Source organism: Chiroxiphia lanceolata, chromosome 25 (genome assembly GCF_009829145.1).
Source record: "Chiroxiphia lanceolata isolate bChiLan1 chromosome 25, bChiLan1.pri, whole genome shotgun sequence".
NCBI lineage: Eukaryota > Metazoa > Chordata > Aves > Passeriformes > Pipridae > Chiroxiphia > Chiroxiphia lanceolata.
Window position 1 is genome coordinate 5151391 of NC_045661.1, and position 15184 is coordinate 5166574.

Sequence of the window (15184 nt, forward strand, 5' to 3'; positions counted from 1 at the left end):
GTCTGTAAACAGCCTCGAGGGGACTTTAACAACAGCACAACCACACCAGGACACCCCTCCACACCCGGGCACTGCCGAGCCAGGCTCAGGCTCTGTACCTGCCCTCCCTGCTTCCCAGTTTTCACTCCAACACGGACCTCCCGGTGAGCAGCTCATTCAGGGCCATCAGGCTGTCATTAGTCCACCTACTGTAATTCAATAACATGTGCTTAACTGTCCTGTTACTCAGGTCTACAAGATCCTTTCGCACCTCTTCACAGTTTGTTTTCAGTTTGGCTGCCCTAAACAATCTAAATGTCCTCAGTACAAACAGCACTCAACCTAAATATCCTAAATAGCCAACCTGAATGTCTTCAGTACGTGCAACACTCAATCTATAAGTACCTAAAGATCCTCAGTAGACTGTGCTGCTCTCCCGATGATTCCGAGGGCAGTGAAAAGCTGGCAGCCCATCCCCACCCAGAAATTCCATCCTTGTTTCCTGTCTTTCAGTGAGTTCTTTAACCACAAGCCCTCATCTTTGATGCCATGGCATCTGCAGGCTCACTTTCCAAGGAGGTCAGTGCCCTGGCAGCTGGGTACGGGGGGCTGCCAGAGGGGACCCACACTCAGCTCTACAAACTGCTGGCTGCTAAAATCCAAAGCTGCCTTTGAAAGCCTTGCTTGCATTTAGGGCACAAGAAAACCTGCCCTTGCAAGTCACCTGCTAGGAAGGAAGTCAGCTCTACGGAGCTGTGGGGATTGGTGTGCCCGCTGCCAGGAGAGGGGTGAGGGGCAGATCTCCACAGGGAAGAGGACACACCAGCCACTTCTGCGTGTGTAAGGAAGGATCTGGGTCAGTCCTCCCAGCTGGGGTGCCCCTGTTTCAAACAGAGCTCAGCTCTTTCCAGTCAATCCAGTTAATCAGTGGACATGAACTAAAGTGTTTTTCCTTATTTGTGTCCTAGAAGAGACCAGACACTTGTCTCTGCAGACAACCCTTTGGAGGAGAGCTGCTTTCCATTTGTGCTTACTGGACATTTTCTCATGTTCTCCCAAGTGGAACAAACTTGTTCAAGAGGCAGAAAAGGGAGGAAAGACCATTTCCACACATCCCCTAAATTCCTAACAGAAAACCATCTTCTTCCAATTCAGCATTTCAGGACAGAGGCACTGGTCCCGTTCCCCCAAGTCCTCCCTGCTGCGTGCTGGGTGCTGTGCTCAGCTCAGGCTGCCCCTGACACAGGACTCTGCTTTGCCCTAGGTTCAGCATTGCTGCCTTCACCAAATATGACCCAGTAGCCCCTGCAGTGGCATTCACCATGTTCTCAGGTAAGACAGAGAATGGCATCTTCCCTCCCTGGCTGTGTAGGTTAGAGGTAATGAACACCCCGACAGTGGCCAGACAGAGGGAGCTCATAGGCTGTAGCAAATATAATAAATAGAATAAATGCAGCCATATATCATAGAATCACAGAATGGTTTGGGTTGAAAGGGGCCTTAAAGCTCATCTTGTTTCACCCCCTACCATGAGCAGGGACACTCCAAGCCCTGTCCAACCTGGCCTGCAACACTTCCAGGGATGGGGCAACCACAGCTTCTCTGGGCGACTTGTGCCAGGGCCTCACCATATTCATTGTAAAAAACTTCTTTGCTGACTCTTCCTTCTCTTTTTAATTCCAGCTGCTGGATCTGGTGCAGATACAACTCCACTCTCAATGCCAATAATAGCTGGAATCATTGTGGGATTTCTCCTAACACTTGCAGCTATTTTTGCTTTGGTTTACTGGAAACAGCTCAGAGCAAAGAGGTGAGCATGAGCCGTATCTTACCTGCTGAGTGCAGGCTGAGATACCCAACCTTCACTGCCGAGCCAGGAGGAGAGTGGGGACAGGGTTTAAAAAACATTTAAGGTGTGGGCTGGTGGACTTGTGCCTGGCAGGCTCAGAAGCCAAAGGCAGAGGGGAGATGGGAGCCATGCCTGCCATGAGCTCCATGAGCCAGCATCACACACCACCTCAGGGCATCAATCCCTGCGCTGCAGGGAAAAATAACAGTTCCTGTGCTCTGGTTCTAGAACCAAGAAGAGCAGCCTGCCCCAGGAAATGGTGACCTACAGCTTGAGGTGAGTGCTGGAGTCTGCCGTCTGTGTGTCCCCACTGCAGCCCCCACAGTCCTTCACCTACTTCCTTTTTAATGCTTTCACTCAGGAAAAATCCATCTGCCTCCTCTCCTTCAGTTATTTTATACATCAGTCTTTCCCAAATGGAGTATTTATTACCCAGCTCCATTCCAAAGTCAGTGCATTGTCCAAACCTCCTCCCAGAGTCTTCTGCAGCAGAAGAATATCCTCATCACCCTGAAACCCTTCCCACTGTTTAAGCTGTTGGACCCACTCCCCTGGGCAGTGATGTGGGCTATAAACCACCCCTGTGTGTGTGCATCCAGGTACCACAGGTCTCAAGGCTGGGTTGTCTCAGTGGCACCTGACTGGCCAGCCACACTTCCCAGTAGCTAAGGCAAGTTTTCCTCTGGACTTAATTTCCTGCAGAAATGTCCACCGGCCAGTTCCTCTACAGAACTTCAAGCAGTACTATGAGATGAAGACAGCAAGTGCTAACCACGCCTTTTTCCAGGAATTTGAGGTGAGATGAGACTCCTCACAGAGATGACACTGGATTTCCCCACTCATGCTATTGGGTGCCCTGCGTGGAGTGCTCCTCTCCAGGGACAGTCACCCATCTCTAGCAATCCAGCCACCCTATGAGGCAGCCTTGGAGGCCAAAGACTGGCCAAGTGATCAGGCAGTTCCTTTGCTGAAAACCTGTTTTGTTCGAGTTCTGGTCTAAACACATGTTGCCTGTGGTGTGAGGTAAACTAGGACAGGGCAAAGGGCCCCAGCTCTGACTGGAGGTGAGGATGAGCAGGGTGGCAGTGAGTTCCACCCTGACAGTGATAGAAGAGAGCCTGCAGCCAAAGGGAAGGTTGAGCAGCATTCAGACCTCCAGGGCCAGGCTGTGAGCTTCACCTCGGGCTGCCTTCCCTGGCTCACACTGTCAGCATCTGCAGGCTCTGGGCTGTAATGCTGCAGCACCTTTCAGATTCCCATCAGTGGTTTCAAACCTTCCTCATATCACCCTTCTCTGGCCCTCCTGAGTGAGGACAGGGGCAGAAGCAGATACAGCACAAGATATTTCTGTTTGCTCAGCAGAAATCCTTTGAGCTTCTTGGTAGATTTCTGAAGTTTTTTTCCCCCAGTACTTGTTCCTGGGCTTTTCTTTTAATACAAATAGTGCTGTTGGAAAATGCCGTAGGAAAAGCCACCATGGCTCAGAGTGCACAGGCCATATGGATTACCCCTGTCTGTGGGTAATCCTCTGGCCAGGAGCAGGGAGCTGAGCTGACCAGGAGCTCTCCATGGGAACATTTGTGCTTGTCCTTCTCCTGTCCTATAGGAGCTGAAGGAAGTTGGGAAGAGCAATCGAAGGTGGAGGCTGAAACTACCAGCAAACATCTCCAAGAACAGATATGCCCATGTGCTGCCCTGTAAGTGCTGTCTCCTCCCTCCTCCCCCAGCATCCAGGGTGGGAGCTCACAGGGCAGGCTCACCTTGAATCACTGCAGGGTTCAATGCTTGGAAGCAGAAGGACTCTGAAATGGGCCTTGGTTCCTTTTTCCTTCTGGAGATTCAAGGCTTGATGGTTAGGCCAGGGCTGAGCCACCCATCCTGCCCAGCTCCTCCAGCGTGCTGCTGGGTGAGCCCTGCTCAGGATGGGTCCCAACTGGAGACCAAAGGGGGTCCATGAGTGTCCCACGACTCCTCTGATGAGCCTCATGACACCAGCTCTGCTTTCTGATCCCCTGGCAGCCCAGCTGGCAGGCAGTGCTCACCTTCTTAGGGAGAAGGTGCCTGGCCGAGCACGAAGCCTCCCTGATGGAGCTGCTGGGGCTCCTCCCACCATGTTATGTCCTGGTGAGGGGCTGCCATGGGGGTTCACCTGTGCGTGGTCTCTTTCAGATGATCACTCGCGGGTCAAGCTGAGCCAGCTGGGGGAGGATCCACACTCAGACTACATCAATGCCAACTTCATGCCTGTGAGTGCCCACTCACCTTCCCCACAGAGACATGGCCACGGGGCACTGTCACAGAAACTCTACCTGGGTTGAGGCAGAGTGCCCTCCTCTGTGAGGGCTGGTGGGCACGAGCTGCTGGTGAAGGCTCAGCTGGCACAGCTGTTGGGAAGCTGGGGGTCAGGCAGAGATGTGTAGTTGCCCTTCAGCAGGAGTTGATGGAGCCTGTCAGATGACAAACGCTGTGACGCAGAGGTGTGAGTGTGGGGAGACTGGCAAGGCTCTCTGCTTTCTTCTTGTGGACTATCTATCCTCTTCCCTCACCTCCCAGCTTACTGCCCTGTGTCTGCCTGCTCTTTCTCCTTCTGGTCTGTGCAGCTGCATTTGAACAACCCCGGAGCTGTGCCCTCGCCTCCCATCCGGGAGTTGTTCCCAGGTAACAGGCAGGGCACGCAGCATGCATGTGCCAGTGTGTGAATCCTCAGAGCATGTGTGTGTTCAAGGGCAGAGAAACACCCTGAGACCTTGCATGCTCACCCTACCCTCAGCTGTGAGTGGGAAGCACAGGGAAGACCCAGATCTGTCTTTCTCTGGTTAGGCCAAAATGAGGAACTGCTTGGAGGGAAGCAGTGTGGGTCACTTCTTTATCCCAAATGTGTAGAGAGCATGTGCTGGGCAGTACATGCTTTCTGTGAAATCAGCTGCTTCTGAGATCAGCTGCCTGGGAACTGTGCCCATGTGGACTAAGGGCAACCACAAAAGCAGACCAGGCAGGCACTGACTGTCCACCTGCCTCGGTGACCTGCCAACTCCTCTTACTCTTATCTGCCTCTCACCCAGGGCTACACATCCCAGCAGGAGTTCATTGCCACCCAGGGGCCCCTCAAGAAAACCATAGAGGACTTCTGGAGGCTGGTGTGGGAGCAAAATGTCTGCAACATCATCATGCTGACAGTGTGCATGGAGAACGGGCGGGTAGGTCGGTGCCAGCCTCAGCCCAGCCCAGCCCAGGGGTGTGAGCTGAGCCCAGAGCTGGGTCATTGCCTTCACAAAATCCCTGCTCCAGTGTGCCTCCAGGTGAGCATGGACCACACAGCTTCCCTGACAGGCAGGTTTGGGGGAACATCTGTGCAGCTGAGCCTTAGTTTGAGGCAGGTGGGGCCAGAAGTGGAGCTTAGCTGGGACCATGCCCATTGCCCTCAATATTCTGCAGAATCTGAAATTGCCACATCCTCTGGATGAGCCATCTCACATGGACCATTCCTTCAATCTCAAGGGATGATGAGATCTGCACAGCTCCTTTTCTGTGGAGGAGTCTGAGATCCAAGCAGAGGGGCGGTGGGGGAGAGCCATGCAAAACTCCCGGTGGGGAGGGGAAGTAGCCCTGTCTGCTCCCCAAGACCTGTCTGGCTCCCTGCACAGCTGCTGCTCTCCAGATACTCCAGGGAGCCAGAAGGTCATCTGGGCCTTCACTGGCCTCACTGGGCCCCTGTTCTGCCTGTGCTCTAGGTCCTCTGTGATCATTACTGGCCGTCAGAATCCGCCCCGGTTTCCTATGGGCAGGTGCAGGTCCACCTGCTGACACAGAGCAGCTCTGAGGAGTGGACCATGCGTGAGTTCAAGCTGTGGCACGTGAGTACAGACTCAAGGGGACACAGGGACCTGTCCAGGGCTGGGGGTTTGCGTGGGAGGCGCTGGCATTTCTCCTCATTGGCGGTGGCATAACTTCCTTTCCCTGCCATTTTCGGGGCTCGGAGAAGGCCCAGGCCCTGGAGAGCAGGCTGCTGCTTCAGGTGGGTGACACAGAGGTGTCCAGCATGTGTCACCCTGCTCTCCACATGCTTCCAGGGCATGTTCCCTGGCAGTCAAAGGCAGACCTCCTCCCTCCCACTTCCATGTGTCCCAGCGTGGCAGGGGGCTGTGGGGGAGCAGGAACCACCAGGCAGTGCAGCAGACCTGGTGCTGGCTGTTCCCTGCAGCTGAGCAGGTGGTCCTCAAGCACCCAGGTGCTCCCAGGGGTGCAGGGTGTGAGTCTGCCCCTGTCCCGGGGGGCTGCCACACCACCACCAACACCCCCCCTGCAGGAGGGTCTCCGGGCAGAGCGATACGTGTCCCACCTGCACTACACAGCCTGGCCCGACCACGGGATCCCAGAGTCCACGACGTCCATCATGACCTTCCGAGAGCTGGTCCGGGAGCACATCCAGAGCACTAGGGATGCAGGGCCAACCCTCGTGCACTGCAGGTGAGGCTCTGTCCCGGGGGGTGGTGGGAGGGGACAGTGGGGGAGAGCAGGGGCGGATGAGGGTCCATCTCATGCACAAACTGTGAGGGAAAGCAGTGCCTGGGAGACACAGCTGATCTGTGGAGTCTCTTGCTCAGGGTGCTGGGGAATATAGGTCTGCTGGCTGCCTGCCCAGAGCCCCAGGGCATGGAGATTGTGAGCACCAACCCAGGGCAGCCTGCGTGGCTCCTCAGCCCCATACTGTGCTGGGACCAGTGCCTGGGGGTGCTCGGACAGTGCCCAGGGAGCAGCCTGTGGGAGCGTGTCTAGCTGCCAGAAGGGTGGTGTCAGGCCATGTTCAAGCTTTGCTGTCTGTTCTTTCAGTGCTGGCGTGGGCCGCACTGGCACCTTCATTGCCCTGGACCGGCTGCTGCAGCAGATGAAGCAGGAGAAGGTGGTGGACATTTTTGGTGTTGTTTACACCTTGCGGATGAACCGGTACCAGATGATTCAGACGCTGGTGAGACCTCTGTTCCCTCTGCTCCCTCTTCCCCCTGGCCCCTCGCTCCATGGCATTGAAGCTCACCAGGCTGGCAGCTGGATGAGCTTGCTGGCCAGCCACAGCCCCCCCAGACTGGTCCCCAGCCTGTCCCTGTGTCATGGTGCCTCTCTAAGCAGCAGCTCAGCTGGAGTGGAAATTGCTGAGTGGGGGTCTTCAGTGGCTTCATGCCCTGCTAGACCCACAGAGTCTCAGAGACCTCCCAGGGGGCTCAGAAACACCCCAAAACACTGAGGAACAGGATCAGGCCCTTTGCAGGCAATTTTTAACCCACACCATGTTGTTGGCCTGTGATGCTCCCCAGTCTGTCTCATACCTCCAGTCCTTGAGGCTGGGACAAGGTGTCAGAATGGACAGAGAGACCTGACGGGATCATGGGATTCTCAGACTGCCTTCTGGGCACAAATCCTGGGCTTTTAGGGCATGAATGTAGGAGCCCTCTGCCCACTAGGCAGGCCATACACACCCTCTCATCCTGTCTATGTAGTGTGATGCTCTGTGTTGCTGTCTGCCTTTGCCTTCCAGTCCCAGTACATTTTCCTGCACAGCTGTATCCTGGACAAGATCTTGGAGGAACCTCTCCTGGGTTTATCAGGGACAGAGAGGTAAGGGCTTGCTGTTCTTTGCCACTCTATCCACCCCAATCCACGACCCCTCCAGGCAGCAAGCTGGGATCCAGCCCCCAGCTTGAACCTTGGCTACAGAAGGGAAGGACAGGGAAGCCCAACCATCCATCCCATGTTTTGAGTGGAGTCAGCACAGGGCTGGTTGTTCCCTGCAGCATGGGGAGCCCAGCACAGAACAAAGGGCCAGATCTTTGCCAGTGCCAAAGACCTGCAGAGCTGTCCTGGGGAAGGCATTTCTCTCAGCCCCTGCCTTCCCAGCCCACAGGGTTGCCCTAGAGATAGGTTCAAACTGGAGAGGCTCATGGCAGCTGGTGGCCTTGGGATGTCCCTCCTAATGGAGGTCAAGAGGACAGAGCAGTCTGTCTGGGCATGGCTTTGGTCACCTACCTCATTGTCTTGGGGGCTACCTCTGAAGGGCATGTACCTATCTTTGTGGTCAGATTGTCTCCTCTCTCATGCAGAACAGGGTGTCTTTGTCCTTACTGCCTCTTGGGAATGAGCCCTGGGCTGTGCCACACCTGAGACCTACCTTTGTCTGGGGGAGAGCACGTTGTCACGGGCCACAGCTGGGCTGGGGATCTGGGAGACCCCTGGCATTTGAGGGGTGCAGGTCTGCTCACAGCCCTGTCCAGCTGCTGCAGACACAGCTTGGGTGCTGCTGAGTGAGCTCAGCCTCACTGTTATGCCCCGGTTCTCTTCCCAGGTCCTGCCCCATCCCACTGAAGAGCTTTGCCCAGCACTATGCCCAGAAGGCAGCCAAGTCCCACCTGGGCTTCCTGAGGGAGTATGAGGTGAGAGCTGTCCTGGGCAGGTACAGGGAGTGCTGCCATGGCTGTATGTGCTGGGGGAACCTGGGGAGTGATTGCACCTGGTCAGGGTGGGGGATACCCCATAAGTGCCTCCTGAGTGGGTCCCATGCCCCGGTTTCCAAGTTTCCTGGGTGTCCTGGCAGTGTCCCCTCTCCCCAGCATTGCATCCCCAGGCAATACGTCCCTCACACGTCCTGCACTGATCACTGTCAGTCCATGACCCACTCCTTCCCAGTCCAATGCTGAGTAGGGACCTACCTGGACACCAGCAGCCCTCTCCTGACAGCATGGCACAGACCTGACAGCCCACCCCAGAGGTGGTCTCATGGCACCCCTGCTCAGGCTTCTTCATGGGCAGCCATGACCAGTGCCAAGTCCAAGTGTCCTCAGGAGTCCCCAGTTCCTCCTCCTCCTGACCCTTCCCACTCACTGCTCCCTCCACTTTCTCTCACTCTGGCAGACCCTCCTGGAAGTTGTCAAAGAAGAAGCCAGCTCTGCATCACCACCTTCAGGCAGCCAGCAGACACAGCCCTCTTCCAGCATCCTCCCATGTAAGTGCCATGACACCTTGCATCCTCTTCCTTCTTGTTCCTCCTCCTCGTGTGCGGAGCCAGGTTGGAGCAGGGCTGGTGGTCCACAACATAAGAAAGTACTTTGAGGCTGTGGTGACTCCACCAGAGGAATACTGGGGTGCTTGGGATGGAACACGTGGTTTGGGATGGGGATAGGTAGGTTTGCTCAGCCTGGAGGAGTGAAGGCAAAGGGGAGATGTTATTGCTGATTTCAGCTCCCTGTGGGAAGACACAGGGAAAACAGAGAGTCTTCTCAGAGGTGTGCCATGGAGGGACAAGAGTTAAGGGAATGATTTGGAAGGGTAATCCAACTCAGCAGGAGAAATGGTGAATTCCCATGAAGGTGGTCAAACAGTGGAACAGAGGCCCAGAGCAGGGTCTCCATCCTTGGAGACAGGCAGATTTCCATTGGCTCAGACACTGCACTACAGGTGTTGGCTTTGAGTAGGAGGTTGGGATAGACACCTGTCTTTTGGGAGCCAAAATTCATCGGCTGGAGACAAGCACTGCAGAAGGGAGTGCCTTTGCCAAGAAATGGTGAAGGGGGCATTGGATTTCTGCAGTCAATCTGCAGAAGCTGTCTGAGCTCAAGAGTGCGCTGGATCCCTCCAGCTCCCACATATTTTGCAGATGATCGCTCCAGAGTGAAGTTTTCCCTGCTGGAACAGAGTCCTTCCTCAGGACTCCTGCAGGTGTGGCGTGTCCCGGTGAGTCACACTCCCACCAGCAGTGCCCACCCTGGTGCCTTGGTCCCCCATCCTCACCATGTCCCCACTCCCTGCTGGGTCCTGCACTGTTCCACTGGTCACTGTGGTCCTCTGTGGACAAGAGAGGACTGCAGGCACTGAGAATGTGTCTTCTCTCACCTGCCCAGTTTGGGCTGTCCTCACTTCCCTCCCTCAGTGCTTTCTTCTCTCTTCTTGCCTCCTGACCCGCTGAGCTTCCCTTCCCTTCCTGGCCTCTCCTGCAGTCACCTGGGCTGACAAGGCACCTGTGCCATGCTCTCCAGCAGAAGAGTGACATTCCCATTTCCCACCCAGGGCTGCAACCCCAGCAGGGACTATCTGGCTGTCCAGGGCCCTGACAAGCTGACCATGGAGGATTTCTGGACCCTGGTGTGGGAACAGGATGTTCACACCATCCTAACACTTCTCCTATGGCAGGACAAGGGGGAGGTAAGGCACTGTGCCCACTTATGCCATGGCCCAGCAGGGATCTGTTCAATGGAGTTGGAATTAGCATAGCTCCTGGAACTCTTCAGTGCCTCCTGAGGCCTGGGTGCAAATCCAGCTTAGCTAAAGCTGGACCTTTCCTGTGTCCAGGTGCTCCCACAGCTTGTCACAGGAGACAGGTTCTGCCTGCCCCCCATGCCTGGACTCGGCTGGTGCCCTTCAAGCTGCATCTGCATGGCACCAAGGGCAGCAGCTCCTGCTCTGCCCAGCCCAGGTGTAGACATTGTCTGAGCAGGTTCCCACTGCCAGGCAGCCCTGGGTTCTCAGAGGAGCTGGCTGAACCTGCTGGTGTTCCCAAAACTCCTTGGTCTCAGAACAAACTGAGATGGAGAGATGCTGGGGGTGCTCTTGGTCCAACCCCACCACAGACCCCTAAGACAGTGACTGGTATGACACACAATGGCCATCCACTGGAAGCCAAACTCGCTGTTGCACACAGGTCCAAGGGGAGGCGTGCTGGCCCCTGGAAGGTGACTCACTCTGCACAAAGACACTGACCATCCAGAGTGGCACAGAGAAGCTTGTCTCGGGATGGAGATGCACCCAGCTCAAACTGAAGCACGTATGTGTCCATGGGGCTGTCCTGGCTCCCACCTCCTGGGATGGAGTGTGTCTGTAGGGCCCTGTAGGGGCTGAAAGGTTTGTGGGGACTTCTCCAGGCTGCAAGAGCAGAGTGCCAGCAGTCCAGAAATGCAGGAGTGAGTCTGGATTGCAACATCCAGAACTGAGTGGACACAGGAAATGCACCAGAGAGGGGTTTCCCCCACCCTTTGCTGATAGGTCTTTCTGACCTTCTTTGAAAAGGCCCACACAGTTCTCAGTCCCCGCACCATGGGCAGGTTGGGGTGCCATGGGGAAGGAGAACAGGTTGCCAGAGTCACTGTACCCACTGTGTGGGTGGTGGGCAGTGCCCCAGCAGAGATGCCTGGACAGCTTTAGAGAAGCTGGCAGTAAGCTCAGGAAAGCATCAGAGAGCCTAAGGATGGGAGAACTGGAACCCCTCAGCATCCAAAGTCACCCATCCCTCCCCAACAGACATGTCAGCTCTTTGTGTCTCACCAGGAGAAGAAAGCAAAGGAGAGGCAGGTACAGATGTTCCTGTACACGCTCTGGAGCAGCAAGAAGCAGCCTGATGTCCAGAGCCTGGTGGAGCTGCTCACGGCTGTCAGACGGTGCCTGCCCCACCGCAGGAGAACCAGTCCTCTCCTGCTGCACTGCAGGTACCCCTGCTTACCCCTCCATCCATGGGCAGCCTCCCTGAACTGGGAGCTACCAGGCTTTGTAGCTCCTTGGTGTGGTGCCAGCAAGCCTTCCCCTCCACCACAGACCCTGAGGCTTTGGGGCATGTTGAGAATAGGTCCATGGGAGCCCGGGGAAGTTCTGAGCCTGGGAGGTCACAGGGAGCAGTGTTCTGCCAAGGACTGGGACAAGGCAGGGCAAACAAGGCTGGGCCAGGGGTGAGTGTGGGTGGAGCAGGCATTCCCAGGCTGAGGTGCCCAGGCCATTCCTGGACTGACTGCTGGGATCCTGCAAGCAGCAGCACTGACATCCTCACCTGCTTGCACACAGAGAGAGCTCACAGTCCTACAGTGCCAACACTGTCTCCTTGGACTGGTGCCCTCTTTCAAAGAGGTTCAGCTCAGCCTGGCCTGGCATCAGTGACCCTCCCTTGTCCCCTGCAGTGGTGACATGAGCCAGATAGGGACACTGATCTCCCTGGATTGCCTGTTGCACCAGATGAAAGCTGAGAGAATCGTGGACATCTATGGCGTGACCCTCCAGCTGGCCCGAAGCTGCTGCCTCATGACCCCTACTCTGGTAGGTGGGAAGGAGAAGGGGTGGAGGGCTGGGCAGAGCAGAGCCTTTGTGCTGACCTGCCTGGAGCTGGTGGCATTCTACCCACTCCCAGGTACTCCCTGTCCAGCTTAGGCAGGGATTTACTTCATGCTTCCTCCCCACCCTGTGGCTCTGCCGGCTGCTGAGGGCACTGTCTTCTCCCAGGGCAGAGTTTTCCATCTTCTCAGTTCTGGAGTTAAGATCTGTTAAATTTTATGTGAGCTCACAGTAAACGCAAGGCACTCTTCCCATTGTATCCTGGGGAGTGTGGAGCACTGGTGTCATCCCACATGACAAACCTGCCTGCTCGCCCTTGGTGCCTGGACGTGGCTGTCAGCCTGGGGACCCGGGACCTGCTGGCTCTCCCCCGGGCCAGTGCCTTTCCTGCCACATCCCCCAGACCCAGAGCCTGCTGTCACAGCCAGGGCTGCCTGCCAGGGGGACAGTGGGACACGCTGCCACAAAAGCAGGTGCCCTGTGGGCCATGGCACTGTGATGGTGCCACAGCTGTGCCGTGGCAGCCCAGCCTTGCAGGCCTCAGTGTGCAGCTCCTGACGGGTGCCCGTGGCACCAGTGCCTCTGACAGCACTTCAATTGCTGCAGCCACTGAATGAGCTCATGCACATCCCTAGAAACACTCCCCACAGGGCACAGCACAACTGGGCCAGATCTCCCTTCGGCTTCCGAGCTGCAGAGCCTCCTTCAAGAAGCTAATTGCATTCTTAATTAATGTGAACCATGTGCATGGCGGGAGCCCGAGGAGGGCAAGGCATCCGCTGCCCTCGCCTCAGAGCTGCTTTGTGCTCCCACAGCGTCTGGCCGTGCAGGGACACAATGTGCCCATAAAGGCACAGCAAGTGCCCATCAAACCCCACTGTCCCGCTGAAGGGGGGCAGCAGAGGAGCTGCCTTCCCACCTCCTCAAGCAGAGGTCACTCGGATCACAGCAGGGCCAGCGGGGGGAGCGGCGGGGCTGCCCTCCAGCCTCCTCCATCCCTGCAGGGGCTTGCCAGCACCCCTTTATCTCTGGTGCTGCATGCTGCTCTTGTGCCGGGGGCATCAGTTGATTTTTTCTGGGGGGAAATAAGGAGGAAGATGAACCTTTGATGGATAATCCATGGATACCAAGCACCAGCAGCTCCAGCACAGCTCGTGTCCCGGGGGATGTGCTCTTGCATGTGGCCAGGCACTGAGTGTGCCTGAGCTGAAGTCAACCCTGGGCTGTCACTGCAGATTTCACAATCAGACCCAGCACATTGAAAACATGCTCTGGTGACCTGGAGCCTCAGCCATTGTGTGACATGGAGTTCCCAGCCCTTCGTGGGGCTGAACCCGCCGCTGCAGGGAGGAGGCTCCTCGTGACTTGTGGCTCAGCCAGAGCATTAGCAGCTGTTCAGAGGCCCCTCCATGAGTCCCTAATCCCCCCTGCCCACTGCCATGTGATTCCAACCTGCACCATTTGCTGGCTGGCCCTGCCCTCCAGCTCTGTCCCCTGAATACAGCTTCATTCACCTTCCCCACATCTCGCCTTCCTCAGAGCCTGCCTGGTCAGTCCTGGGTGTTTGTAGCCTGCTGTCATTTTGGAGCAGCCTGGCATTTGGGCAGAACTTCATTTCAAACCCACAGGGGACTTGAGACCTCTGAAGCCACATTTGGAATGGATAGATCATTTTGGTGATCTTAAAAAGAGACAAACAATGCAACTGGGCTAAAACCACACAGATCTTTTTGTGTACCTCTGAGAGCCTGCAAGCATCTGCCCTCATCCACTCTCAGCACCTGACTCAGGTATGCTGGGACTACACCAAGGGAAACTCCTGCTCCAGGAGTACTTCCCTTGCAGCCTTGGGACTGAACCCCATGCACTTCATCCAACTCCATGCTCAGCAGCATCACTGGAGTTGCTCTTTGCTTTTGTTTTGGATGCAACCAGAGCACATCCAAAAGCCACTGGGGCACTTGGATTGTTCCTCCCCATCTCGGATGGGGTGTTCCTCTCAGCTCCATCATGGGGGGATGAAGCAGGGGGAAACCAACATGGTGCAACAGGCTTGATTCTTCCTTTCTGGGCAACAGCAGTGGCACAGGACCATCATGGACCACTTGGGAGAGCAAATCCTGCTCTGCTATCAAACACTGCTCCTTCATTAGGATTTTTTAAGGCAAACTGCAGAGTTAGTCTGTGAGCAGGAGGTCTCTGTCAGAAAGCTGACTCTGACTCCCCTTTGTCTCTTGCAGGACCAGTACATGTTCCTGTACTCCTGCATCCAGGACATCATCACTCAGAACCAGCCCTAACACTGCTCGGCCCTTCCCGGCACGATCCTGCCCTCCCCCTCTCTGGGGCCCTGGATGGAGCTGGGGTGAGAGCCCTGTGGGACTCCTGGCACAGAGTGAGCCCTGCAGCGAGCAGTGACCTACCCTGGCACTGTCACCAACTCACCCCACGTGATGTGAGCAGCGACACGGGGCCTTCTGGACAGACAGACAGTGCCACACACTGCCACGGCCCCTCGGTGCAGACACAGCAAGGGGCTGGGCAGGATGCTCTCCTGCTTTGGACATCTCCAGGATTCCTGGTGCCTGGAAGGTTTGCTAACCCCCCTGCAGTTCACACGGCAGCTGTGGGGCTCTGTGGTGCCCCCGAGGTCCAACAGGAGCACGGAGCACTGTGGTCTCCATGTGCCCACGGGCACCAGTGTGTCAGGGTCTCGATGTGCTGTGGACAGAGCACTGTGGGACCCGGCTTGTCTTGGCTGATGGAACGGTCTTAGGTACAAACAATAAACAGCCCTAGGAAAGCGTGTGCTCCTAAGGGTGGGTTGGCTTTTGTGGGCTCTCAGTGGTGTGAAGGCTGCAGGGTAGCAGCTGTCCCCAAAAGGGCAGCTGTGTCCCCAGCCATGGGAATCAGCAGTGTCCCTTGGGCACTCCAGATGCTGAAGTCCATTGCACACAGCAGCTTCTGCTCACTTTCATCTGCTCTTGCCCCTGAGGCAATACTTCTGCAGTGAGTCTCCAGCCCACCCACAGCTTTGTAAGGGACACATTTTCAGATGAAGCTTGGACTCAAGGTTGTGAACCTGCTGGCTGCTCAGCACCAGGGACCAGGGCAAGGCCACATGGTCCAGCTGACATACTGGCAAGCAGCTGGCAGCCCCAGCAGTCCTGCTGCTCTGGGAACTGGGTCACCAATGCAGGGACATGGCTGCTCTGCAAGCAGGGCTGGCCATGCACAAGCTGAAATCATAAGCAGCAACTCAGTTTGTTGAGCTGCAAG

The 15184-nt window shown here is 56.2% G+C and overlaps 1 protein-coding gene across 1 annotated transcript in view; it reads left to right on the plus strand.

Moving 5' to 3' along the window:
• Window positions 1-14722, plus strand: part of LOC116798423 (receptor-type tyrosine-protein phosphatase V-like) — a 34058-nt gene extending 19336 nt beyond the window's left edge. The window contains exons 21-39 of the mRNA XM_032710866.1: window positions 1244-1311; window positions 1663-1789; window positions 2057-2104; window positions 2531-2624; window positions 3435-3525; window positions 3998-4074; window positions 4891-5025; window positions 5560-5682; window positions 6135-6295; window positions 6659-6794; window positions 7359-7438; window positions 8163-8250; window positions 8729-8819; window positions 9471-9547; window positions 9881-10015; window positions 10512-10634; window positions 11135-11292; window positions 11755-11890; window positions 14146-14722. Of these exons, the coding sequence (XP_032566757.1) occupies window positions 1244-1311; window positions 1663-1789; window positions 2057-2104; window positions 2531-2624; window positions 3435-3525; window positions 3998-4074; window positions 4891-5025; window positions 5560-5682; window positions 6135-6295; window positions 6659-6794; window positions 7359-7438; window positions 8163-8250; window positions 8729-8819; window positions 9471-9547; window positions 9881-10015; window positions 10512-10634; window positions 11135-11292; window positions 11755-11890; window positions 14146-14205 (2008 nt within the window). The 3' untranslated portion in view covers window positions 14206-14722. The remainder of the gene's footprint in view (window positions 1-1243; window positions 1312-1662; window positions 1790-2056; window positions 2105-2530; window positions 2625-3434; window positions 3526-3997; window positions 4075-4890; window positions 5026-5559; window positions 5683-6134; window positions 6296-6658; window positions 6795-7358; window positions 7439-8162; window positions 8251-8728; window positions 8820-9470; window positions 9548-9880; window positions 10016-10511; window positions 10635-11134; window positions 11293-11754; window positions 11891-14145) is intronic.
• The last annotated feature ends 462 nt before the right edge of the window (window positions 14723-15184 follow it).